The sequence below is a fragment of the Cyclopterus lumpus genome, chromosome 4 (genome assembly GCF_009769545.1).
Source record: "Cyclopterus lumpus isolate fCycLum1 chromosome 4, fCycLum1.pri, whole genome shotgun sequence".
NCBI classification, from domain to species: domain Eukaryota; kingdom Metazoa; phylum Chordata; class Actinopteri; order Perciformes; family Cyclopteridae; genus Cyclopterus; species Cyclopterus lumpus.
In genome coordinates, this window is record NC_046969.1 from 659,654 (window position 1) to 687,022 (window position 27,369).

The 27,369-nt window shown below is 43.2% G+C and overlaps 2 protein-coding genes across 6 annotated transcripts in view; one reads left to right on the top strand and one right to left on the bottom strand.

Moving 5' to 3' along the window:
* Window positions 1-9,023: 9,023 nt before the first annotated feature.
* On the bottom strand, window positions 9,024-16,474 carry tm2d1 (TM2 domain containing 1). Of its 2 annotated transcripts, XM_034531371.1 has the most exons (8): window positions 16,306-16,474; window positions 14,259-14,332; window positions 13,599-13,707; window positions 13,270-13,361; window positions 11,975-12,048; window positions 11,102-11,185; window positions 10,506-10,625; window positions 9,024-9,360 (listed from the first exon to the last, which is right to left on the bottom strand). In XM_034531371.1, exons 1-7 carry the CDS (start codon window positions 16,437-16,439, stop codon window positions 10,515-10,517), a joined length of 678 nt encoding a protein of 225 aa, XP_034387262.1. In that variant the 5' UTR covers window positions 16,440-16,474; the 3' UTR covers window positions 9,024-9,360; window positions 10,506-10,514. The 2 variants fall into 2 exon arrangements, with proteins under 2 accessions (XP_034387262.1, XP_034387263.1); XM_034531372.1 differs by lacking the exon at window positions 11,102-11,185 and having other exon boundaries at window positions 16,306-16,470.
* A 1,178-nt stretch (window positions 16,475-17,652) lies between these two features.
* Window positions 17,653-27,369, top strand: part of patj (PATJ crumbs cell polarity complex component) — a 139,205-nt gene continuing 129,488 nt past the window's right edge. For all 4 annotated transcript variants that reach the window (XM_034529891.1, XM_034529892.1, XM_034529893.1 and 1 more), the window contains exons 1-6: window positions 17,653-17,707; window positions 19,945-20,001; window positions 20,082-20,260; window positions 22,765-22,980; window positions 23,055-23,194; window positions 24,506-24,737. In XM_034529891.1, the coding sequence (XP_034385782.1) occupies window positions 19,980-20,001; window positions 20,082-20,260; window positions 22,765-22,980; window positions 23,055-23,194; window positions 24,506-24,737 (789 nt within the window). In that variant the 5' untranslated portion in view covers window positions 17,653-17,707; window positions 19,945-19,979. The remainder of the gene's footprint in view (window positions 17,708-19,944; window positions 20,002-20,081; window positions 20,261-22,764; window positions 22,981-23,054; window positions 23,195-24,505; window positions 24,738-27,369) is intronic.

Below are 27,369 nucleotides of genomic sequence, written 5' to 3' on the forward strand. Positions count from 1 at the left end.
AACAACGCAGTTGAAGTGCACATGAAGCAGCTATAATGCAGTTGAAGTACACATGAATCAGTCATAATGCAGTTGAAGTGCACATGAAGCAGCTATAATGCAGTTGAATTGTACATGAAGCAGTTATAACGCAGTTGAAGTGCACATGAAGCAGTTATAATGCAGTTGAAGTGCACATGAAGCAGTTATAATGCAGTTGAAGTGCACATGAAGCAGTCATAATGCAGTTGAAGTGCACATGAAGCAGTCATAATGCAGTTGAAGTGCACATGAAGCAGTTATAATGCAGTTGAAGTGCACATGAAGCAGTTATAATGCAGTTGAAGTGCACATGAAGCAGTCATAATGCAGTTGAAGTGCACATGAAGCAGTAACAACGCAATTGAAGTGCACATGAAGCAGTTATAATGCAGTTGAAGTGCACATGAAGCAGTCATAATGCAGTTGAAGTGCACATGAAGCAGTAACAACGCAGTTGAAGTGCACATGAAGCAGTAACAACGCAGTTGAAGTGCACATGAAGCAGTAACAATGCAGTTGAAGTCCATATGAAGCAGTTATAATGCAGTTGAAGTGCACATAAAGCAGTAATAATGCAGTTGAAGTGCACATGAAGCAGTTATAACGCAGTTGAAGTCCACATGAAGCAGTTATAATGCAGTTGAAGTGCGCATGAAGCAGTTATAATGCAGTTGAAGTGCACATGAAGCAGCTATAATGCAGTTGAATTGTACATGAAGCAGTTATAATGCAGTTGAAGTGCACATGAAGCAGTAACAACGCAGTTGAAGTGCACATGAAGCAGCTATAATGCAGTTGAAGTACACATGAATCAGTCATAATGCAGTTGAAGTGCACATGAAGCAGCTATAATGCAGTTGAATTGTACATGAAGCAGTTATAATGCAGTTGAAGTGCACATGAAGCAGTTATAATGCAGTTGAATTGTACATGAAGCAGTTATAATGCAGTTGAAGTGCACATGAAGCAGTAACAACGCAGTTGAAGTGCACATGAAGCAGCTATAATGCAGTTGAAGTACACATGAATCAGTCATAATGCAGTTGAAGTGCACATGAAGCAGCTATAATGCAGTTGAATTGTACATGAAGCAGTTATAACGCAGTTGAAGTGCACATGAAGCAGTTATAATGCAGTTGAAGTGCACATGAAGCAGTTATAATGCAGTTGAAGTGCACATGAAGCAGTCATAATGCAGTTGAAGTGCACATGAAGCAGTCATAATGCAGTTGAAGTGCACATGAAGCAGTTATAATGCAGTTGAAGTGCACATGAAGCAGTTATAATGCAGTTGAAGTGCACATGAAGCAGTCATAATGCAGTTGAAGTGCACATGAAGTAGTAACAACGCAGTTGAAGTGCACATGAAGCAGTCATAACGCAGTTGAAGTGCACATGAAGCAGTTATAATGCAGTTGAAGTGCACATGAAGTAGTTATAACGCAGTTGAAGTGCTCATTTTTATTTGTAATTAATTATGTCTGTATTTGCTGTGAACCACACAGAAAACAAGGAAAAACCTCAAAAGCTGCTCAGTGTGGCCCGGGGGTAAACTCTGATAGTGTTACAGTTATACATTTTTGCTATGATTATTTTCGTTGACATTCTGACAGAGAGCAGAATGTCAGTTAAACTATAACCCTTGATGGGTTCAATTGAAGTCTATGAACTCAAAGAAGTTGCAGAACTACATTAAAGGCACTAAAACTTAAATGATAGTGATCATAATGGTAATGACATTATTCGTGCCAAGGAAAAGCACAGAGAAACTCTTCTTTGATAAACTTGAAGTCATTTTTATCCTCTGGTGTGGACGAATGATCAACTTTGGTGACCGGGTGACACACTTGTAATGAGGCGTTCCTCAGCAGCTGCTTCCTCATTCAGGTCCATCGACCGAGCGAATGAATGCAATGAAGGAGCAAAAAAGATGGAACTAATGGAGATGAGGACGTTTACAGCATCAGTCTGTGATGTTCAGAACTGAAAACTACATTTCTTAAGTCTCTGTGCCGCCTCAGAAAGTCCTCTGGTCCACTTCTTATATAGTTTATGAGAATAACAAGAAAACAAGGTGGGGGGGTTGGCAATTGCAGTAAAAGTGTATTTATTGTTACTGATGAAATGAAAGGATACGGAAATGTTCAATGCCACCTTATAAACAAAAGTCAAGGTAGACTTCAGTAGGAATGGGGGGAGCACTCAGAGATTTCTCTACAGTTGTTTCAGTTCTTGTTAATATAAGTTTATATCTAAAAGGTTTTCTCTAAAAGTTCCTGCAGAGGAAAACAATCATATCTATGTGTTTGGTAGAAGGACACAGGGCCCAGCTTGTTGCTATGACTTGTGAAAAAACATTTCAGGATTGTGATGAAACAAGATAAGACCATTCCAACAATACAACAATGACATAGAAATATACACAACAATAAACAGAAAAGACATCTTGGAAATATAATGTGGTGTTTTCATGAATGCAAAGTTGTTTTGTTTTGAGAGGTTATTTGAAAGGCGTTAATGATTGTGCACATGACAGTTTGAGGGGGGGGGGGGGGTCTGCACGGTAAACACCAGCATCACCAGCAGCCAGTGAATAATGAGCAGACGGGACAGGGTGGACAGGGTTAATGAGGGAGCCGGTGCTGCTGGGAAACCATTGGCCCCAGGTGAGGACACATGGCTGCAGGCGGTGCTGTGTGCCGTGGAAGTGATGGAGAATGGAGGGTGTGGAGGACCGACGCACACAGACGGGCAGAACGTACCCGAGCTTCAAAGAGAACATTCAGCAGCATTAACTGCTTAAAACAAGAGAATCCAAACTGTTTCATAACTTCATATCAGGTCATTTCAAAACGTTGTCAGCTTCTTTTCCACGACAGAACTGAGACAAAATGGGAAATAGTCGCCTTTGAATGTTCAATTCAATTCAGTTCAATTCAGTTTATTTTGTATAGCCCAATATCGCAAATTACAAACTCCCCTCAGAGGGCTTTACAATCTGTACACATACGACATCCCTGACCTTTGACCTCACATCGAATCAGGAACAACTCCCCAAAAATAAACTTTCGCAGAGAAAAAAGGGAAGAAACCTTCAGGAGAGCAACAGAGGAGGATCCCTCTCCCCGGATGGATATGTTGAATGTCTCGATGGACATGTTGAATGTCTAGGGCTTTTATTGTGAAAGGTAAGAACAAAATCCTGCTTGTCAAGCTCGAGAGGTGTGCTGTCCTGTCCGGACTACTGTGTTGTTTCATAAATAAAGTCAGCTCAACCTATTGCGCACAACGTGATTGGTTGACGCCTTTATATTCCCGGTGTAAAAAAGACGAGGTAGTTTTTTGCCGTTTGATACTTACTTACTTTGCGTTCTGTGTGAAAGTATGACAAAAAAAGTTGGTGTGTAAAGGACATACAACTTACTAAAAAGTTATTGAAAACGATAAAGTAAACAATAATGTTAAAGTCAGCAGACAGAGACAGTTAGAGCCCAGCTGGTGAACACAGCTAAAGAGAGATCTTCCCCCAGGAGCTGGTGGAGACCAACACCGGAGCTAAAAGAGAACGTTGATTCATCAGGTGGACACAAACACAACTTCTAATGAATGGTCACGTTGAACTAAGCGGTGATGGCCAAAGACCTCCACTTGTGTTGTTCCTTCAACATCCAGCTTTTAATGAATTAAAGTTCCATCTCTTTGTTTCCCCGGTTGCGGTGTCCTCATCGCCTCATCCATTCACATTGAGCTGCGGTAACCACGGTGACACCGCCTTAACGAAGGGCCACGGACACGCCCTCCTGATTTCCCCTTAACCATAATGAAAGACCAATTAGAGAGGAGGATTAAGGCGTGCCACATCCACACACACCAATTAGCATTAATCAAAGAGTGACTGTGGTGTGTGTGTGTGTGTGTGTGTGTTCTCCACAGTGAATAGTGATGAGCTCCAGGCTCAGTGTGAAGTCATTAAATTGCCACTGGTGTTTGTGATCAATACCACACCCACCTTCGGGCTCAGCCAATGGGAGCAGGCTTCCAGCAGGTGTGTAAGTGTGTGTGTTTGTTGGTGGTTGATCAATGCGTGAACTAATGTTTGCAGCCATGATTTTAAAAAAAACACAGACAAGAAACCCAGGAAACATTGCTTGACATACAAAACAGAATGAATGCAAGGGTCCAAACTAAAAGGTATAATGCAGAACAGCGGTCACATGCAGGAGGTCTGGAACTCTCTGCTGGTTTCAATCATTTTCATAGCAAAACTGTTCTAATATTCTATATTAAGTCATCCACGTGGATTGTTGTGAAGCATCCGAAAACCAGAACACCTGTTCCAGACTAACACTGTCTCAGATTTACTGGAACATTTTAAAAACTGCAATTCTTAAAATGTCTGAGGTGCTGCATGTGGAAACCATAGACTGGATAAAGTATGTAGGAAGTGGACGTTGTTATGGTGACGTCACCCATTGGTTTGCGGACTGCCATTTTGAAGCCTTGAGTTTTCAACGTCGCCATCTTGGAGAATGAGACCATGAACTCATGTTTAATTCAATTCAATTCAGTTTATTTGATATAGCCCCAAATTACAAACTCCCCTCAGAGGGCTTTACAATCTGCACACATACGACATCCCTGACCTTTGACCTCACATCGGATCAGGAAAAACTTTCAAGGGGAGGAAAAGTGAAGAACCCTTCAGGAGAGCAACAGAGGAGGATCCCTCTCCCCGGATGGACAGATGAATAGATGTCATGTGTTCAGAATGAACAACGTAAAAGAGTTACACAAACACATTACATGAATATGACAGAAATTATGAATAATGAGTAGAAGGCATGGACCACGATCCAGACCTCCACAATCCATGAAACAGAAGGAGGAAGAGAGGAGGGGGGGCGGGGCGGGGCATCAGCAGGGCCACGGCAGGAGGCCGGGGGCATCGCGAAAGAGGACCAATGAGGCCAGGCCCTAGAGGCAGGAGGCAGAGAAGGAGGCAGGGCCAATGGGAAGGAGGCCAGGTCCAGGCCAGGGGCTGGATGCAGGAAGCAGGAGACGGGACCGGCTCCAGACACAGCCAGGTCCAATGGGCCCTGTGAGAACTTAGTTCAGCCTTTTGGCGTGAAAAGTAAAAAACAGGATTTTCTTTCCCCCCAAAACTACTTTAATAAAACAAATTATGGAACTTTAGCAAAAATAAAAATCAACTTGTAGAGTTCAAAAAAACTTGAATGTGATTGAGTGTATCGTTTGTGTACTCTCTCTATACTCTTTACTTTGTAATACTTGAGTTGTGATCTGGTACTTTTCCTGGAGTACTGTGTTCCTCTCAGTTCTCTGATTACTGCTGTGAAACCAGAATCTGTCAGGAGGCGTTTGCTGATGAAGAGCTACTCGTCCTCCTCCGTCTCCTTCAAGGTTCTTCAAACAGGAAAGCTGCTCAGGATTTAAAGTGCTTGATCTTTTGAATATGATTTTATCTCCCTGCAGAGGAGACATTTACTCTGACAGGTCAACGTCTCCCCTGAGGAGGAGACGTACCCTCGTCCTCCTCCTCTCTTATTATGTCACGTCTCGACTCTCTCTCCCCTCCACATCCTCTCATCTTTCCTCCAATACTTATTGTGACTCTCCGACTTCCTGTTGGCGTGCGAGAGGTCCATCTGTAGGTGTCTCCGGTCCCGTTGGGTCATGTGACGTCTCGCACCGCTGTCGTCGTTATAGCTGAGCTTATGTTTCATTCTTGAGTACTTTATTGTGTTTCTTAGACAGTGTTTTAGTTACAGGGCGTCCACACTGACAGCATTGAATACGCACAGTGTAGCTTTCTGTTTGAATATCATACATGTTGAAGGATTGGTATGATAATGTGATTTTAAAAGACATGGGGGTCCAAATGTTGGCTGAATCTTTTCATGGTCACTTCCTCTTCTCCGTTTCATCTTAGTGTTATTTCTTTGTTGCCTTCTTTCTTTCTTTAATGTCTTTCTTTTTTGTGCTTTCCTTTATGTATTTCTTTATCTTCTCTTCTTTCTTGTCTTTCTTTGTTTTGTCTTTTGTGTCTTGTATTCTGTTTTTTTCTTTTTCTTTCTTTGGTGTTTTTCTTTTGTGTCTTTTGTGTCTTTTTCTTTCTTTACTGTCTCTCCGTCTTTCTTTGTGTCTTTCTTTGTGTCAGTCTGTCTTTGGCGTTACTAACTAAATCAAACGGAGGTCACACATGTACGAGTGTAATTTAAATCAAACACACAGACCAGTGTTGATACTGCTGCAACCACTCACATGTACACATTTCATTTTAATACAATATAATATCACCAGATTGATTCTTCAGACCAGTAGCAGTGTTGACATTTGCTTCTTTTCAAATATTAGAGTATTTATTTAAATAAGGTGTAAAACACACACACACACACACACACTCAAACACTGTGCAGCTGAGCTGAGTGCCACCCAGTGACAGACAGAGTGTGAATATTGAACTGACTTATCTGGTGACACACCAGGCCTGACTGTCCAAATTAACACACACACACACACATACACACACACACGCACACACATTCAGAGCACACAAGGATTATAGAGTGAGGGAAAGACCAGCGCTCAAGGATTTCTTTATTTAGTAGACCCCCTCCCACACACACACACACACTCTTTACACAAACACTGACACACAGTGTGATGAGGGTTTGCGTGAAGCCTCCACCTTATCGGTAAAGTTTCCTCCTGCGCTTCGTTCCGACCGACGCAACTGTAATTTCATGCCTGCTGTGTTTGTGTGTGTGTGTGTGTGTGTGTGTGTGTGTTTAGCCCCCTATCAACCACCCAGAATATAAACCGGGTTGATTGTTATTCAAATGTTTTGTCTTGCACATGCAGGGACATGAAAAAACACAACAAGGACATTTAAGAAAAAACCAAAACACAACTATTAATCACGAAGGTGTTTGAACCAATCGGCATCCTCCTCAGCTGGAGTGTGTTGAGCTGCGATTCCTCTAATGTCCACTAGGTTGCTGCTGTGATTGAATGAAACCCCTCACTGTGCAAACCATAGACTGTATGTAAGAAATGGACGTCGTCATGGTGACGTCACTCGTTGTGGACTGATGTTATGAAGCCTCGACTTCATCGTCGTCGCCATCTTGGATCACGGTTGTTGCCGTGTTGTTGTTTTGGCAACCGATGAACAGAAGTTACCATATTTGGAATGAGGAGTGACGAAGAGACGGTATGTACGGCTCTGTGTGACTCTAAATGACCATCATTTACTAAATGAATAGACTTCTATATGAATAGACTTCTATACAACCAGAGGAGTCGCCCCCTGCTGGTCGGTAGAGAGAATGCAGCTTTTAAGACACTTCCACATCGGCCATACTACTTGCTACAAACACAAAGTCAGAGCAGTTTCTATAAAACTGGTTGAGCTCTCAGGAGATCTCGTTTTAAAAATGAAAGTTACAACAGACTTGTAACTCTGCTGCCGCCTTTCCGCTGTGACGCTTCTAAAGAAGAAATAAAAAAGCAACACGGAGGATGCTGACAGAAATGGACTAACTGTGTAAGCTGCATTTCACCCGTCTGCAGCATAAGGCCTCCCGTTCATCCCCACGGGAACACGTTCTCCAGCTCTTCATGAATAACGCTGTACTCAAGAACTGTCCCACAATGAAGGCATCGGTTTGTTTTATTATAAATGAACTTTGAATATAATCTTGAATAAATACCAATAGACTAGTCTGTCTTTTTCTTTCTTTGGCGCTAAACCTGAACATTAAACTGGGTTCACTCAGTCTGATGGTCCAGGTCTTCTTCGCTTCAGGAGACACAAACATGAACCTTTTATGTCGAGTTCACTTTCAAGGACATTTGATGGAAAAAAGCCTGAGAGTGACAAATGAACAGAGGATGATGCTGATAAATTAAAAAAAGAAAACTTGAGAGACAACTGTGTGTGTGTGTGTGTTGGATACCTTTAGCCTCAGACAATATACATCATACCAAGCTGTAACACACACACACACACAACGAATGGCAGTGAGAAGAACCATACTGAAACTATTAAGACACTCTGTTTCTGCATTCTCTTAGACCTGAGTGTGTGTGTGTGTGTCCTGTGAAGCGTGGTACAGTATGATAATTGAATTCAGATGAAAGCCACATGGCTGCCAACACACACACACACACACACACACACACTGATGATTGAACAAAAGAAAGTCGTGCTGCTGCCGTTAACGTCAAAGTGAGGAGTCACTGATTAATGTGCCGGTGTCACTTTGGTGTGAGCCTCCCGTATCGCGCACACATCAAAGAGTGTGTAGCGCTTCAATATAATATTAAAACACAGTCTAAAATCACATAAAATAAGAAACATTATTAGTTAAACTAAAGGTAACAAAGTGAATTTGCTGCAAAAGTAATACGGTCACAATATTCATTAAGAACCGTAAGTAAAAGTCCTCCTTATGGAGATTGGTCCATCCCAGAATAATTATGGATGCATTATTGTGTTCATCACTTTAATGTGGAGCTGGTTTGTATTACTTTATATGAACTGAACCTCCTCCAGGGTTCAATAGTCTCATTCATAGAACAATATTCATGGCAGTAAACGTACCTGATTACTCTCAAACGCCAGCTGCATTTGATCAGTTCATTAATAACAATGTTCAATGTATTTGCACATTTTCAGCTATTTAAGAAAAAAAAAGCAGAAGTTATGAGACTTAATATCTCAAAACTTTATTGTTAATGTTGCTATTTGTGCAAAATGTTTTCCTTTTGAAGCATATATTTTGGGATTTCACCTTTGTAAATTACTAGATTAATTCTATATATGGTTTTGAGTTGCCAGTTTAAATATTCCTCATACAAACTTTTATAAGACGAATAATAAACAACTCAATTAAGAAATATAACAAAGCAGGGGTCCAGTCACATGACTAAAATATAACAAAAGAAAATCTAAAACAACATGAAAAAAAACAGACAAACACAAAAAGAAACTTTTTATTACAAAGTCATAACTTAAAAAAGCATCATAACTTAAAGGATTGAACAGCAATGTCGGACAACAATGTCACAATAATAATAATACAATATATTACAACTAAATCATTAAAAAAAACAGAAAAACTGAGCAGCTGGACAGATGTGAAGACAGAAAGGCAACCTACAGCTGTACAGTGTGTGAGCTCACGGTCTAAAGACATGCGCTGGCCCTTTAAATGCCCTCCGACCTCCTTTGAGCCTTAAACTGTTCACTCTTCAGTGTGTCGATAAAGTTGAGTCTATCCTCTGAGTGCAGTCCTCTGTATTTACAATATGGACCTAAGGAAAATAAAAAACAATGTTTTTAAAGTGTACATTCATGATTCATTTTAATATTGTATTCAGAATTAATGTTCATAATTAATTAAATAAGAGCTTTTATGCTTAAAGGGTGTGAAAGTAGTTTATTAGATATCTTATTCGGAGCACATATCTAACATCCTGGAAAAAGTAGTTATATCTTTCGCTAAAGTAAAAGCAACTATATGACACTGTAAAAGATCAACTTTATATACATTTTGAAGTCGTCATTCTGTGAAGTGACGACAGCGGTCGCATGAATGTAATCAAAGTACCACATTTCAAATATACGCCAGCAAATGTACGAGGACGTGAGACTCCGAGCTGCAAATGAGCCGACCTGGATTCTGTTCCATCCGCTGTCACTTCTTTATTCCCCGAGAAACCTTGTGTTGACTTCACACTCTGATATTTAACCACTCTGTCCCATGAGAGGGGAGGGTGTGTGTGTGTGTGTGTGTGTGCATGACCTTGAACTGTGAAGTTCAACTTCTTCTTTCTGAATGGTTGTAAAATTAGATGTTTCTCCATTTCTTGTACTCGAGGCTCTGGGAGCTACCGTTTTTCTACCTGTACTGCATTTTAATTGTTTTTTTAGCAGGTAAGTTTGCGGTTTCTTCCGTTTTCAGTCCGAAACCAGGAGCTACGTGGAGCTCAGTCTGCTGAAAGACTTCCTTAAGAAAACAAAACATTTAAAGTTTCCTGTAAATAAGAGTAACATGTTACTGAGCGTCTGAATGTTTTACTGTCTGTAAAGCTAGACCCCACATCTGAGGCTGGTTCAGAACTGTTGTGAGCAGCCTCGTCTGCTCTGTTTAACACAGCAACACAAACCGGTACGTCAATCATCTTTTTCCTTTCAAAATAAAAGCCCTCTGTAGACGGAATCCCTTCATTTGGTGACTCGTTCTCCGTTCATTATTAGACCACTAGCTTTCATTTGTGGAGAGTTATTAATATTTACAGCAAACCCATTTCATCCTTTTTCTGTCCTGAATGCATAGAAATGCCGTTTCTAATGAAATGAAACATTCTGTCCATTATGAAAGGCCAACTCTGAGCAGAAGCAACTCTATTTCCATTTCTGTTCAGATTCTAAGCTCCTGGGCTTTCTGTCCACTCACGGCGTGCGTTCACAGAGACAGGTGTGGCTTCCTGTAGGTCTGGTTGGTGATGGACAGGCGGGTCAGCCGGGCGCCGTAATAATCCACGATGTAGTACGATCCGTCCGCGGGGCCCACGATCTGCAGGAGGCGACACAAAAAACAACATCAGTGGTGTGTGTGCGTGTGTGTGTGTGTGCACAGCTGCCTTCTGTTAACGTAAAGCACAACACAAACACACATTTGACTACTCGGGCTCTGTTTCACAGCTTTGGTCACAGGTGGTCAAACCACACATCCTAACTCAAAGATCGGTCGTCCCCAAAGGTCGATCGCTCGTCACGCGACGATGACGAAAGCGTCTCCATGGCAACGGAGCAATGCTCTGGAAGAAGCCATGAACTGGACCGTGAGCTACTGCATCCACTTAACGCTCACAATTGGTTGAATGTCTACAAAACAAGTTCACATTTTTTTATTGGAAGTTCCCAAACCTTTTCCCCCCATTGGATAAATAACGTGATTTGTTCCCCAAAAGATGAAATGAGTTATATATTACAGGACAGTTCAGCCTGGTTGGCGGGTTTAAAATCCCTGATCCATGAAACTCGGCTGACCACTTGGGTTGAATCCATCCATCCAGCCATCCATCGTTGGACCCCCTGCGCACCTCCTCGTGATGGATCTCCGGCCTCAATTATCTAAAAACGTTTGAACAGGAAGGAGTGATTCGTCCCTTCACCTCCCGTTTCCCCCTCTCTTCATCCGTCTGTCTCCGTCCTCTCAGAGTCCATTAGGGGAACTTCCAGAAGCATCATTCATCCTGCGGCCCTCAGAGGGACGCGGGACGGATGGACGTAAATAATAATCAGGTGGCCCCCGACTCCTGTTTATTCATCAGGCCCCCCCCCCACCTGCTTAAAATACGAGGCACGTCCGCCGCAGTACCATCAGCTCTACAGCACAGAGCTCTTCTGTCCTATTTGAAAAGATTGTAGCATAATATATATATATATATATAAAATGTACTTGTATGTATGTTTTTAGATAGACAAAAAGCAACAGTTTAGTCAACACATCGTTAAAACAATTAAATATTTTGCTTGACTGAAAGAAAATGAATTGACAAATGTTGAAACCTAAATAAATAATGACGTGAAAGTATATTTTAGTAGTTTGACAAAATACTCTTAACGTTTGAATCGTTCGGAAAAATTAATTAAATATTATTCTGCCTCCTTCCTTTACTAACTAATTATACTCTTCTCTAATGTCAGTTTCTCCAATGTGTTCTTTTTTTAACTTAAAAAAATATGTTTTTAGACCATATAGTTAATCAGTAAACTGTTAAAATAACCAAGAAATACAATAATTACAAGTTGCACCAATTCAAGCTCCTCAGCCATAATCCGACCTGGACGTTGTTCGACTGTCCATCGACTGGGCGTCCACCAGTATCTGACCAGTGCCCGGCTGCGTTTGTGACTCACCTGCATGGCGATCAGTATGAAGTCGATCAGAGTGCCGATTCCACAGAACCCGACGGTACAGAACTTCAACAGTCCTGAGACAGAGAGACGGCGAGTGAGAGTCAGCTTGTATGGAGACTGGTGAGTGTAATCAATAACTAATAGACAATGTGAGTCCTTGAATTAATAAATATCAAACGTCCTGCTCCTCAGAGGATGAACCCTTTTAGCCCCGTGGAGCTCTTTCCGCCTGTGAAATTATTATATATCTTTTTTATAAAAATATCAATCTGGCTTGGCTCTGCCGGGGCCGACCTGTGCCAAATCAGGCCAGGTGTTCGTCGGTGCAGCTGTCCTCCATCCAACACCTGACACCACACACACACACACACACACACACACACACACACACACACACACACACACACACACACACACACACACACACACACACACACACACACACACACACACACACACACACACACACACACACACACACACACACACACACACACACACACACACACACACACACACACACACACACACTCTCTCTCTCTCTTTCAGCCCTTTATCTTGCTGCAGGTGTCTCATTAAAAGAATGACTGTCTGCCGATAATGACTCGTCCTCGTTATTCTCCGGGTTATTGTGGTCTATTGTGTGTAGATCTGTGAAAGACTCGTTGAATTCAATATTGAATTCAGGCAACAAAAAACAACACAAATGTTAAAGATCAACACTGCAACATTTTTCATCGGCACATTCAGAGTCCCCGAGGAGGAGGTTTAAAAACACGGCCCTGCAGCTGGAGCGCATTCAGCTGCAGGGCCTCTAACGTCCACTAGATGGCTTCTAGAAAACTCAGACCGTATTGAAATGAATGTGACAAACCCAAAACGTGTTGCTACAAAGTCTGAAGTTTTGATGCAACTTCAACTCTGTGGGTAATTCCTCTAGTCTGACTTGCAGTGGAGCGATTGACCATCACGGCGTGTTGTCTGCTCACTCAGATTACATGCAACGCTAGTTCCTCTCCTCCCGCCGGCATCGGTCAGGTCTGTGTCTCTACGATTTCTACCTGCACCGTCATTTATATATTTTTGATATTTTTCATTGGAAATGTCTATAATTTGTTCTTTTTCTTACTATGTTTATTGTCATGGCACTAACATATATTTTTAAAAAACACTTGCTGTTGCTAATACAATGAAGGGAGTTCAGTTTGTGCTGCTCTCAGCTTTGAAAAATGACGATGTGTGTGTGTGTGTCTGTGTGTGTGTGTGTCTGTGTGTGTGTGTGTGTGTGTATATACCTAGAGCAGGGTATCCCAGGTAGAAGCGGTCTGCCCCGAGCCAGCCCAGGAACAGAGACAAAGCCACAGCTACTTTGTAGGAATAACCACTCCTAGGAGGAAAATACACAATTAGTCTGTTTTCAATAATGACTATTACAATTATATTAATAAATGATCATAATGAGCATGACTTTGGTTGCATTTGTCGAAACACTTAAAAATGCAGCACAATGAAGTTACAAAAAAAATTCAACCCTGCAGCTGACACTTTATCCTCTCCATAGGAAGCTGCTGCTGGTGTGAGTGTGAGTGAGAGAGAGTGTGTGCGTGTGTGTGTGTGTACTCACACGTTCCTGCAGGGGATGGTTTTGTTGAAGCCCACCTCCTCCCCGCTGAACCTGAACTCTGTCCCGTTAGAGAAACGACAGCTGATGTTCGGAGCTGGAAGGCACTCCACTGTAAACACACACACGTAAACAAACACACACACGTCAGCTTTCCATCAATATTCCCTGTCATGAGTTTATTCCCGTTTAGGCGGTACCCTAGTTTAGTTTAGTTCATGTTCATCTTGTATCCTATTTCACTCACGTCTCTTCGTATCTGGTCTTAATAATGTTGTTGTTTGTTTTTCATATGCACAACAATTACAAAGAAGAAGTCATTGGCTCATGAAGGTGCCAGACTCCAGCAAAGCTCAGTAAATATGTTCAAAAAGAATACAAATGAGAATCTGCAGAATTTAAAAAAAGGGATGAAATACAATTTGGTATGCAAGATGAATGAAAATAACAAAAAATATATATATATTTTAAAATATCTTGACATAAACAGGAAGTATAAGTGTATGAAGGTAAAGCAGCAATGTTGCCCATTAAAAATGTTCCTGTCAGATTTCAAGCTACGGAGGTTAAAGGTCACTGAGATGCTGCGGACAGGACCCTGTTGGACATGCATCACAGCCGACAACAACGGCATCATCACAAAGACGTCACGTGACTGCTCACCCCAGGCCGTCGTGTCCCTGCAGTTGCTCGGCTCCTGGGTGGCTTCGTCAATCGTCGGGTCGTTGCAGAGATACATGAGGGAGAGTGAAGGAGACCCGACACAGGGTGAAGGAGACCCGACACAGGGTGAAGGAGACCCGACACAGAGTGAAGGAGACCCGAAGGAGACCCGACACAGGGTGAAGGAGACCCGAAGGAGACCCGACACAGGGTGAAGGAGACCCGACACAGGGTGAAGGAGACCCGAAGGAGACCCGACACAGGGTGAAGGAGACCCGACACAGGGTGAAGGAGACCCGACACAGGGTGAAGGAGACCCGACACAGAGTGAAGGAGACCCGAAGGAGACCCGACACAGGGTGAAGGAGACCCGAAGGAGACCCGACACAGGGTGAAGGAGACCCGAAGGAGACCCGACACAGGGTGAAGGAGACCCGACACAGGGTGAAGGAGACCCGAAGGAGACCCGACACAGGGTGAAGGAGACCCGACACAGGGTGAAGGAGACCCGACACAGAGTGAAGGAGACCCGACACAGGGTGAAGGAGACCCGACACAGGGTGAAGGAGACCCGACACAGGGTGAAGGAGACCCGAAGGAGACCCGACACAGGGTGAAGGAGACCCGACACAGGGTGAAGGAGACCCGACACAGAGTGAAGGAGACCCGACACAGGGTGAAGGAGACCCGACACAGGGTGAAGGAGACCCGACACAGGGTGAAGGAGACCCGACACAGAGTGAAGGAGACCCGACACAGGGTGAAGGAGACCCGACACAGAGTGAAGGAGACCCGACACAGGGTGAAGGAGACCCGACACAGGGTGAAGGAGACCCGACACAGGGTGAAGGAGACCCGAAGGAGACCCGACACAGGGTGAAGGAGACCCGACACAGGGTGAAGGAGACCCGAAGGAGACCCGACACAGGGTGAAGGAGACCCGACACAGGGTGAAGGAGACCCGACACAGGGTGAAGGAGACCCGACACAGAGTGAAGGAGACCCGAAGGAGACCCGACACAGGGTGAAGGAGACCCGACACAGAGTGAAGGAGACCCGAAGGAGACCCGACACAGGGTGAAGGAGACCCGAAGGAGACCCGACACAGGGTGAAGGAGACCCGAAGGAGACCCGACACAGGGTGAAGGAGACCCGACACAGGGTGAAGGAGACCCGAAGGAGACCCGACACAGGGTGAAGGAGACCCGACACAGGGTGAAGGAGACCCGACACAGAGTGAAGGAGACCCGACACAGGGTGAAGGAGACCCGACACAGGGTGAAGGAGACCCGACACAGGGTGAAGGAGACCCGAAGGAGACCCGACACAGGGTGAAGGAGACCCGACACAGGGTGAAGGAGACCCGAAGGAGACCCGACACAGGGTGAAGGAGACCCGACACAGGGTGAAGGAGACCCGACACAGAGTGAAGGAGACCCGACACAGGGTGAAGGAGACCCGACACAGGGTGAAGGAGACCCGACACAGGGTGAAGGAGACCCGACACAGGAGCCGACAGAACGACAGCGACGTGGCATGCAAATGTGGTGGAGAACAGCAACGGATGTCATTGAAAGGGCGCCTATACACTTAATTTGGAATGATGGAAGGATGAATGTCAATAATGATTTAAATTACATTTAGCCATTATTTTTCTGAATTGGGAAGCACTTTTTAAAGCCGGTTTCAATACGTGCTCGGTTACATATTACATTGCTTCTTAACGTTGTAATGTCTGTGTTAGTCTACCTCGCAGCTAGGTGAGGGGCAATGAGACGTATAAGCATTGAAGAGAGGAAGCTGTGTGTTCTACGTCATAACGCCCTTATAACTGGTAACCAACTACATAGTTTCCTTTCAGTGTGAAAAGTGAGTAACATAAAACAGCAACAGTATTGTTAGCAGTATTAATATTCAGTATGTAACGTTTCATCTGCTGAAATAGCTAGCCAACCTGGGTGTTATCAACACGGCTAAGCTAGCTGCGGCTAACGACCGCGACGGGGCGAAGTCAGCGTTACGTAACCACGCAGCCGTTAAAGGATATTGTCCGAGCCTGAGGGTGTCGCAGCTGTCCACCTCCTCCGACAGAACAAGCTTCAAATGGGAGTAAACGCAGTAAAGTAACAAGCTCCAAATCCCGGAGCGTAAACACACTAGCCGTCTTCGGGAGGACGCCATGTCTGATTTATGTCACGTGACACCGTGGTGCATTCACAACTATTTAAAAAAAGGCCATTCAGAACGTTGTAACGCTTCCTGATCCGATGCGAGGTCCAGGGATGTCGTATGAGAGGGGCCCTCTGAGGGGAGCTTGTGATTCTGGGCTGTACAAAATCAACTGAATTGAATTGAATTTGTGTCAAATATTGTTTTAACGACTAAGCACATTGTAAGATCCTCTTTTGAATACTGTTATTTATATGAGCATGTTATTGACTGTTTTTATTTTCTATGTCTAACAAAACATTGCTTTTGCCATGTCCGTTCATGTATTACTTAATTTATTAATGAACTTAGGATATACATATATATATTTTAAACGTATTATGTATTATTATTTTATTCTACAGTATTCTATCATAAATATAATCTATTTGTTAGTTACTTTCTGGAACAAGGAACAACATAACTTCACCACACATGATGTTGTTGTGTTTGATTGTGTACCTGACAAGTAACGGTGATTTGATTTTGATTTGTTAATTTACAAAGGGCCTGAATGCACCACACGAGCCGCTACATTTCTTTTTTCAAACAATTGCATTGAACTACAACACTGCGTTTATAGCAGCTGTAGAATGGCAGCATCATGCACAAACAATACAGAACATATATTCCATGAATTGTACCAACATATACAACATAACGCATATCGTCTACTTAAGTTAAGGTCCAGAAATACTACATTACAAGTAAACATCTTGAATCAAATGTTGTTTAAGTAAAAGTACATTAGTATTATCAGCACAAGGGTTAGGGGTTAGTAGCCTATCAAAAGTAAAAGTACTCATTCTGCAGGATGGTTAAATTAAAAGCGTGTTGTTATTATATTATATTCTGTTTTATTACTAAATAATGGATTTATGGAGTATTTCAATGTTATAGTTCATCTATGTGGAGCAACTTTAGATACTTTATTATATAATATACGATGGATTAGTAGTACTGCATCATATCAGATAAATATCATGCGTTTAAAAAAATTAAGATAAGTCAAATATATTAAGTGGGAATAAAGAACACTATTTCCTGTTGAGATGGAGCGGAGTAGAAGTATAAAGTACAAAACAATTGAAACACTGAAATGAATTACATTTAGCCCAAAGCATGTACTCAAGTACTTGAGTACTTAGTTACGTTGTCTTTCCAAAAGAGTCGCTCCTCGGTCCGACTGCACGCGAACGCGGCATTAAAGCGACACTGGTGCCAAACTGGATCCAGTTCATGTGAGTTCTTCACACCAGTTTAAAACCCCTTGTAAACCTGTCCGTTATCCACGAAGCCACCGTCTACCGGCGGCTTCATGTCCCGGGTGTTAATCCGCACCGAATATGACGTGACGTGTGTTTTTACATGCTAATTAATGAGCTAGCTCCGCGTGCTAACGGGCGGTTAGCGTTAGCTGCGTCGCTGTCTTAAGTTTTCTCGCCGGCGGAGGAGAAAGTTGCCGTCATGTTGTGTTCGGCTACCGCTCGCGGAGACGCTCAGTCCGGTGGTGTGGTCGCTGCCATAATAACGAGTGTTATGAGCAGCTGGGTTAATAGTTTAGTTTCCACCCCGTTCGGTTTGTTTGTGGAAAAGTTTGATGCACCTGCTGCGAGTTGAACCTGCCGATAAGAGATGTGCGGGTCCGCACCAACACGAGCGGAGACCCGCTATATGTCTGCATTTATTAAATATATTATTTCCACACATGGTTTCATCCGTTTGAGTTTCGCTTCCTGGTTTTCTCAGGTGAGCGTCTACAGGTGTGATACCAGATTTCACGGCGTCACGTAAACGAGACCTGCGGTTCTTGATGCGGGGGTTCGGGGGGTTGGGTGTGTTTGTTTTTCCCACCTGATAGAGAAGAGCGGGCTTAGCTCTGACTTGTGTAAACAAGCCGTGTTGAGTAAACGCTGCTCTAACAGTCTGATAACGAGGCTTATCTTCACCTGCGATACGCACCTGAACGCAGCACGGGGACGGCTGCTTCACGGACATCTCGGAGTCCGTGAAGTCAGAACTTGTGTTCAACTCGGCTCCACGTTCTCATGTAAAGTCACCGAGATGGACGCCACAGCGAAGTGGTGGAAGAAGAGTTCAGATGCTCCAAGTACTGCGAGGACAAGTCACGTGTGTGTTTCTTGCATTATTGTCTGTTGCATTTTGATGTTGTTTTTTTTAAATGTCCTCTTGGCTGGTTTAATTTCCAGCGTGCGTCATATTCTATAAAATCATCATGTGTTTTTGTGGGATAAAAACCAAACCTGTTTTCAGCTTTGTGGCGATGCATTTCAAAATGGTTTATTTAGCTTCAGAGGTGGTAGTATTTCCTTCAGTCCATCACACACACCTGGAGATACACGGTGGACAAGCAGGAGGGGAAAACACGAGTATACAATTTAAATATATAATCAGTTTCCAAGGATATGAGCGGGCAATTGTGTTGTAAATCGTCCTGGAAAAGATGATTTATGAGGGCTTACCTGGTTGGCACGTACCTCCTGGGTTGGGCTGTGGGCGATAATTCAATGGGATCATTTTATCGTCTTCCAGTGGAATCGCAACGTGATGAAATCCTATTGAGATAAATAGTGATTCACAATTAAGTAATCTGTAATTGATAATAACAAATGCATATTAAACCATATTTCCAGTCAAATCTGATTTATTTAGCACTGACGCTCTTAATTATATGAGAAAATATTCTGTACTTTTGAATTTTTCAAGTATTTAATCCCAATATTTGTGTCAAATTTAGAAAAGCTGTATTTGTACATGGAGTCCGGTGTGATGTTGTCGAGTGGTGAACAGTAGGTTACCGGGAGGACCAGGATGGTTACCGAGGAGGGGGGGGGGGGACGACCAGGATGGTGTCTGGCTGCTGTAGACCGATGTGCTCTCAGAGATCAGAATACATGAAATCGGCTCACTAATTATCCCTCTGGACAGATGTTTCTGTGGATTTCCTTCCTCTGCCGATTTCCCTCAAGTGTATATATTGTTTTACTTCAGCAAAAAACCCAACTAGTATTTATTTATTTTTCGAATGATCTCTGTGTGAAACGTGGAGGTAAAAGCTGCAGCTGTACCTGAGATACTGTTGATTCTTAAAGCCCACGCCTTTCCTTTTGACTGCAGCGAGAGCCGCTTCATATTAGGATTCACGAGGAACCTTCATTTGCATCACACTTTCATACGCAATCCAAAGCGCTTTTCACCATGCTGCAAAAAAGTATATTTGATGACATGTCAGTAAATATTCTTTTGATCTGCTCCTGTTTCAATGTGAACTCCGTTTTAATATTTAGATTTGCGTGCTCGCCACTCATTCTGCGGTAATGACATCCAGTCGTTCTGCTTTTGGTGTTCCTGCAGATGTTTCAAATTCAGTCTTTCCTTTTCAACAAAAATAAATGTATAACACGTTTGTTGAGAGTTTCCAAATGAAAGTGAAATGATGGGTGTCTTTGTCCTTCAGATTGATCCAGAGCGACGGTCGTAGAGTGAGGGGCGATGTTTGAAAATGTCCCAACAGGTAAGCCCTCTCTGCTGTCCAGCATATCGAGCCTCTTTGTCTCTTCTGTGCGGTGAACACGTCCTGCGCTCCGTCTGCAGTGTCCTCGGCGGAGCGCCAGCAGGTGCTGGGAGCTCTGGAGCGTCTGCAGGCCAAACTGGTCCAGCGGGAGGAGTGGACCCACAGTGAGACGGTGGGAAACCTGAGGGAGACCCTGCAGAGTCCGTTGTTCAGCCACATCCTGACCCTGCAGCACTCCATCAAACAGCTCCGGAACCAGGTGAGGGGGGAGGCAACATGCAGCTCAGACAACCGGGGGCCCAAACCGGCGCGCAGTGCATGAACGCGCCCTCGCTGAGATTACGCTGGTCCCACAGGTCGGACAGAAACCCCAACAATCTGAATCCAGAATCCAGAATCCAGCCCAGGTTCTGAGAACCCTCAATGCACCTTTTTCAGACGGTTCAGATTTGAAATTACAAACATCAGTATGTTTGTCAGAGACAGAGAAACCTTTTTATTTCCTTATTTATACTTTCTGAAATTCCTTAGATACTAAATTAGAAAAACCTCAGAGTGCTTTACTTATAAAAGTACAGTAGTGACATTTATCAATGCATATAGTTTTGGTGGTCTCCGATATTATGGGACTATACGGTCAAAGCTAGCGACCCGTGTGAACAGTTTAAATAATAAAGAAATTAATACAGAAAATACCTGTATTTTTGGGGACAACTGGCCCGTAAAGAAGTATTCAGACCTTTTACCTTTAGTAAAAGTATCAGTACCACCATTTCAAAATCCTTTATTTAAAGCTTCAGTAACAGTACATGCATACTATTGGCAAAATCTAATAAGTGTAACAATAAAGGTACTTTACAGTACTGTAGTTGTTACATTATCAGTCATACTGCTGGATTATTATTATTATTATTACTATTGATGCATTAAAACACACAGCATGTATATATGGTAGCCGGCAGCAGTAGCGCTACAGTCATTTATTATTATCATTATTATTTTTTAATACTGCCAGGTGGTTAAATCCCCGGTACTGTATGTTTCTATGATTGGTATTAGGTTTCTAAAATCTTCATCTGCAAAGTAACGGTTAAATAAAGCTCTCTGATAACTGCAGTTCAGTAAAACGCCTGTTGCTCACATGTTTAATGTATATCTGAGTTTCATAAGCAGCCGTGAGTCGGCGGTCTAAAGTTGCTGCAGACTAAACGAACGTTTCCCCTTCTGATCTGACACGCGTGGCTCCGCCCCAGGTGTGGACAGCCTATCAGGTGCCGGGACACTGTCCAAACGCTGTGACCTGACGGTGAGGGCGGAGCGGGAGTGGGAGAGGGCGGGGGGACATTGAATCCCCCTCTGCCTCCCCATCTGTATTCAGCTCCAGCTTGTACTGACGCGGAGGCTTTACAATAAACAATCTGCAGTCCAAATTAAGATAATGGCAATAACCGACGCTGGGCTTCATATTCTAAGTGCTGCGAAGGTCAGAGCTGAGTCTATGAAAGTGCCGGGGTGGAAGCCGGTGGAGGGTATATGAAGCAGGGGACCTCTCTCTCTCTCTCTCTCTCTCTCCCTCTCCTTCTTTATTTATTTTCCCTCCCTCCCTCCCGGCTCTCTGCGGATCTATCAGGCTTTAATATCTAGTGTCTGGGTTTGAGTAACGGCCTTGTCGAGGCGGGTATTGATGAAATGGCTCGGGATCCTGCTCCGTCAGCCCGGCCTAAATAAGCCGCAGACTGATAAGTTTCCACAATGTGAGTGTAAAGGTCATTAATACATTACCTGTTCAGAGAGAGGGAGCCTACAGAGGAATCTATTGATTTTTCTTTTCCTCCTCTCTCCTCCCCACTTACCCCCCGGCCTCACCGCTTCATTTTTTTTATTTTTTTAAACTCCATGTCTTTCTTTTTTTCTGTCGACAACGTCCTTGCATATGGAACGTCTCTTTCCCTTCAGCTCACTCTTCTGTCTCTCCATCTCTACGCCAGGGCGGACTCCTTGTTTGTGTAGTCGGTGGTGAAAGATCCACTCTTTACATTTTTGTCCTCAGTGATCCTCCTCCAACACTTTCGCCATAAGGCCATAAGTATGTGGACACCTGATCGTGTGCACACTGACATCCGGTTTCCCTCTTTGTCCTCCTGTCTTTCTTTTTGTTAATAAAGCCGATTCTATGCTGAAGTTCCATCTTCTTGTCTCAGCACAGCTACCGAGACAAGAAGAAACTGCAGTTTAGCATCTAAACAGACACAGTGATATATGGAATAAAAAGTATTGTGTAAAATTCATGAAGAATGTCGACTAAACGGTAAAGTGATATTGGGCTATACAAAAAATAAACTGAATTGAAAAAAATGAAAGGGGTAGATATGAATAGTCTAAGATATGAGTATGAACATGTGAAGCTGTTACAGGAATAAGTAAAAAATACAATAACAAGACATACATAACAATAAATGCATATGTAGTGCAGATGTGTGCGCAATAATTGCTAATTGTAAGAATAAACCACTGGTGAGATGAATACAGTGTTAACATAATATCCACTATATATTTAGATATCAGCTGATCTCAGTGACAAGAAATTGCAGTTCAGACATAAACATTTAGAAACCCGAGTGTGCTGATGTGATTTTCTTTTTCATAATACTTTAAAAGAATACAGACCGTTTTCTTATTTATTAAACTTTAGCAAAGATGGCTACCACAGTCTATCTGACGAACCTCTCTTCCTCCTCCCCTTCCTGTTCCTCCCGTCTGTAGCTGAGCAGCATGCCGCCTGATGCCAGCAGTGACTTCAGTTTCTCCAAAAAGGGTCAGCTAATCATGAGCGCCGTCAATCCAGCCAGCAGCCTGGCCACGCCCACCTCTTCCACCTCTTCCTCCTCCCTCCTGACCAACGGCACGTCTCCGCCCATTCACCAGACTCCGCCCTCTTCTGACCCCATCCTGCAGAAGTGGATCCTTGCTGCTGCCAAGGTGGGTGGAGCCACAGAAGCACACCTGCAAGGCGTGCATAAATAAATACATTAAATATGTGTGTGCGTGCGCAGGGCCGTCACACCGAGCTGTGTCAGCTGACTCGGCCTCTGTCCGGAGGCCTTGGCTTCAGCGTGGTCGGCCTGAATCCCGCGGGAAGCAGCAGTCAGGGCGTCTTCGTCAAACACATCCAGACTGGAGGTATCGCACACAGGTACGTCATGAAGTCACACTTCAAGAAAGTTTCGGGTGGGTTTTTTCAATGTTTTATTCCATTTATTACAAATCTTCACGACTTGGCAGATCGTTTTCTTTCTTCCAGCCTCTGTAGTTTAAAATACAAAGAGCCAATGGCTTTGGCCTGAATTAACACATTCCCAGCTCTAATACAAACTATTGTCTGTGGTCACGAATCTATAGAACAGCATCAACAAGGCCACTTTGGTTGGAGGGACATGAACTTGATTCAATGTAACCTCCTTCTGGTCTGTAGAACTTTGGGTAATGCAGTCGTTCGTTTTAGACTCATCCGTCTACTCGCTGCTAAATACTTTTTAGTATTTAGCACAGGTCGTAACTTTTTTTCATATTTGCTCAAACTGTCAATCTATCCTGACAGAAGTACAGAAGACAGATACTCAGTTTTCTCTGCCTCCTTTTTGTGCTCTTAATGGCATTTGCACGATTCCATCGGCCTCGAAGGAAACTCCAGTCAGCGTTGGCCAAACATTCAATTCAATTCAGTTTATTTTATATAGACCAATATCACAAATTACGAATTTGCCTCAGAGGGCTTTACAATCTGTACGACATCCCTGACCTTTGACCTCACATCGGATCAGGAAAAACTCCCAAAAGAACAGAAATAACCTTTCACAGGGAAAAAAGGGAAGAAACCTTCAGGAGAGCAACAGAGGAGGATCCCTAGAGGAGGATCCCTCTCCCCGGATGGACAGAAGAATAGATGTCATGTGACCAGATGAACAGAGTTACAGAGTTACATAAACATTACATGAATATGACAGAAATTATGAATAATGAGTAGTAGACATGGACCACGATCCAGACCTCCACAATCCATGAAACAGAAGGAGGTAGAGAGGAGGCAGGAGGCCAACGCAGGAAGTCACAACGACTCCGGGGAGGAAGCAGAGTTAATAAGGTGCAATGGAGAGATGTAAATTCATCCATAAGGAGAGAGAGAAGAGGAGAGAGGTGCTCAGTGTATCCTAAAACATCCCCCAGCAGCCTATAAGCCTATAGCAGCATATCAAGGGGCTGGACCAGGGCAAACCTGATTCAGCCCTAACTATAAGCACTATTAAAGAGGAAAGTCTTAAGTCTATTCTTGAATGGAGACAGGTAGACGGTTTAGAAGTAAACATGACTCAAGCCTTTCGCCTCAAATGTTGACAGAAACCTCTTTCACTTACTATAACTTGAGAGTTATTTTGTTTAAATTATAAAATGACGTTTATCAGTGTTGTGTCATTGAAAAGTACTGGCTGACGTGTCTCGGCTGCAGGGACGGGCGTCTCCAGGAGAGGGACCAGGTCCTGGTGATAAACGGGGTTCCTCTGGAGCCGGGGATCAGCCAGCGGCAGGCGCTGACCCTCCTGCAGCAGCCAGGGGAGACGGTGGAGCTGGTGGTGGCCCGGGACCGGCCCCTGGACCGGCCCCTGGACCGGCCCCTGGACCGGCCCCTGGACCGGCCCCTGGACGCGTCATCGCCGCCTCCCGCCGCCTCCGTCGGCACGGTAAGACAGGAATACACGGTGTCACCGCAATAAACAAATGTAAATGCAATTGTATTTGTGTCTTTCGAAAAAGAAATTTTCACACACTGATTTGGTTAACTGATTATTTTTCCTTTTCTTTAAAAAAATAAAAGAAGAAATAAAGCTCAATAATTCTGTCTAAGATCACAAACCACATTTCTGTTTGTGTACAGGTGAAACAAACAAGATACTTCCTGTTACTCGTGAGCTTTTAGACGTGTTGGAGAAGTATTCCGATCCTGTCTTCCAAACCTTACCCAAGTAAAAGTATGCATTGTCTCAGTAACAGCAGCAAAATGTACTCGCAGTAGTAAAAGTAAAAGCACTCCTTCTGCATATCTCAAACTCTTCATGAACCTGAGAACCCTGTTTTCAGCTTGTGACCATGCATTCATAGCTGGTCAGAGAGTTTACTTCAGAAGTAGAAGGATTTTAATCAACCCAAGGAGCACTCTGTCATTCAGTTCATCACAAACATGCAACACCAACACATCTGGAGGTTTACCTGGACAGGAAGGGGATGAGACACTGAAATCTGTACCTGAACCTGGACTGCAGATTAATCACACAGTTTACCCATCACAGCTCATTATTCAGTGAAACATGCAATATATGTTCAGTGACATTATGGTGCATTCAGGCTCGGTTCAGTGAAAATTAGTATTGAGCAAAGGTAAATTATAGCGTTAACATGATGTCTTCAAATATAATCTTTTGATGAGAAATTTGAATAAATCCAGTTGTTTAAAAGTTTTCACAGCAGCATAAACAGATATTAGAGATGAATTATGAGCTGTTTAACTTGCTAACACCAGCTCTAATCAGTTTATAATACATCAATACAACTACTAATGACAAGAATCTTTTTAATAAAAAGAAAATACAATCTTTTATTTCCTTATCATTTGTTTTTTTAAAGAAAGAAACCACTAAAACAAAGTAAAAGGATAACATTTAGAATGTCTGATGCTTTACAGACTTAGTGGTTGAAAGTATTGTTGGGACGTTGGCAAAACAAATAGAAAATAGCCTAGAGTCTTGTAGATCAGCTGCTACAACCAAACAACAAAATGGTATCGCTGGCAAGAGGAACTTGATCTGCAACTTCATTTATTTCTTTTGTGCTGATCCGATCTGTGACTAGTGTGAGTTTTGTGATGCACCTCCTAGTACTGAAGTAAATGTACTGATGTACCTGCCACCGCTGGGTGGGTGATTCAAGTCTTTACGCTAAGCTAATTTAACCACATCCTGATAGCCTTGCATTTTGCTTTTAAAAAGAATAGGAAAATGTTTTTATATTTCTCAAAACCTTGAAAATAAACATAGAAATGTTACACATTTTCCAGGACCTTATCTTTTCTATCAAATGACCCCATGTAGAACCTCAACCCATAATTTGAGAAACACTGTACCAAAGTATGTATTAGTTCAGGTTTATGTGGTTTTAAGTTGGTGCAAACAGAGTAAATTAGTTTCCTCGCTGATCAATAATCTGTATATTTGCGCTAGCAGCACATTCTTGAGACTGGAAGATGAGATGCAGTGTGACTCCAGATGGGAGCCGCACTTCTGATACTAAAGTTTAACTGTTGGTTGTTTGACAGAAAAAGGAAAACGCGCTTAGATTGTGAGATAAAGCAATTCCCAAATCTTTAGCATCCATTTCAAGGTGAAGGTTAATTAAGCGTAACTGTAAACATCCTGCTAGACGGTTTAAATGACCGTTGCTCTGCATCTTAAACCACGTCTCAGCTTTAATCGTTTGGGAACAAAACGTGACGGAAAACTGAAACCCGAGTTTGCACATTGGGTCACTGTTGAGCTTTTTTAAATTCATTGTTTAAGGTCTGGTCCTAAACCAGCAGAGTGCAGCAGGTTCCACACACAGAAACATCACCCAGCGGCTTGGCTGTCACTCAAAAGGGAGGTGCATCAATCATAAGTGGAGGTCACTTTTAGGCCACACCTCCATATCAGAGTGAGACCGTCCTGTTTATGACGAGCCGTAAGTCTGCTGACATTGACTCGGATGATTTTTATGACCTTTTTTAAAGCCTATAGGAAATCAAGTTAGTGCTCCACTTGCAGCTTCGCCCCTGACAATATGTATTTAAGTCTGCGAGGGGGCGCGATCAATGAATGTCCACATGACGGACGAGTCAATGACTGGCTCAGATGGTGGTGTATGAGGATGTGACGTCATTGTGAAACTCAAACCACCGGAGTCTGAGCTGGGACGACGTCACGTGTGCGAGCGCAGCGTTTTATTTGGCTTGTAATTAAACCAGAGTTTCCCAAACTGGTCCGTGGAGCGGAGAAGATTCTAGTTTCCATTGATTTCTTTATTTTAAGTGTCATGCAAACAACGTGCCCAGCCGTCACGGGTTTATGAGACGCCAAAGATACGGCTGCATTGGTCAACTGGTTGATTCAGTTAAAAGAACGTGCAGGTTATTTTACCCCTCAGAATATTCTATTGGCAAATATAATCTGCGACAGGTGAAGTTCCCTTCCTGCCTCCATTTGCAGCATCACTCCACAACAATGTAATCTGCAGATCTTTTCCCTGTTCAACAAATAAAACTACATCATCCGCATATAATAATAA

Bases quoted from the DNA above. Each gene is read 5' to 3' on its own strand.
- tm2d1 (XM_034531371.1), bottom strand. From the start codon at position 16,439: ATGGCGTCCTCCCGAAGACGGCTAGTGTGTTTACGCTCCGGGATTTGG. The intron at 13,362-13,598 runs GTGAGTACACAC...TTTTCCTCCTAG, and splicing joins ACCATCCCCTGCAGGAACGT to GAGTGGTTATTCCTACAAAG. The intron at 10,626-11,101 runs GTCAGCCGAGTT...CGCCTCCTGCAG, and splicing joins GGATGGATTCAACCCAAGTG to ATCGTGGGCCCCGCGGACGG.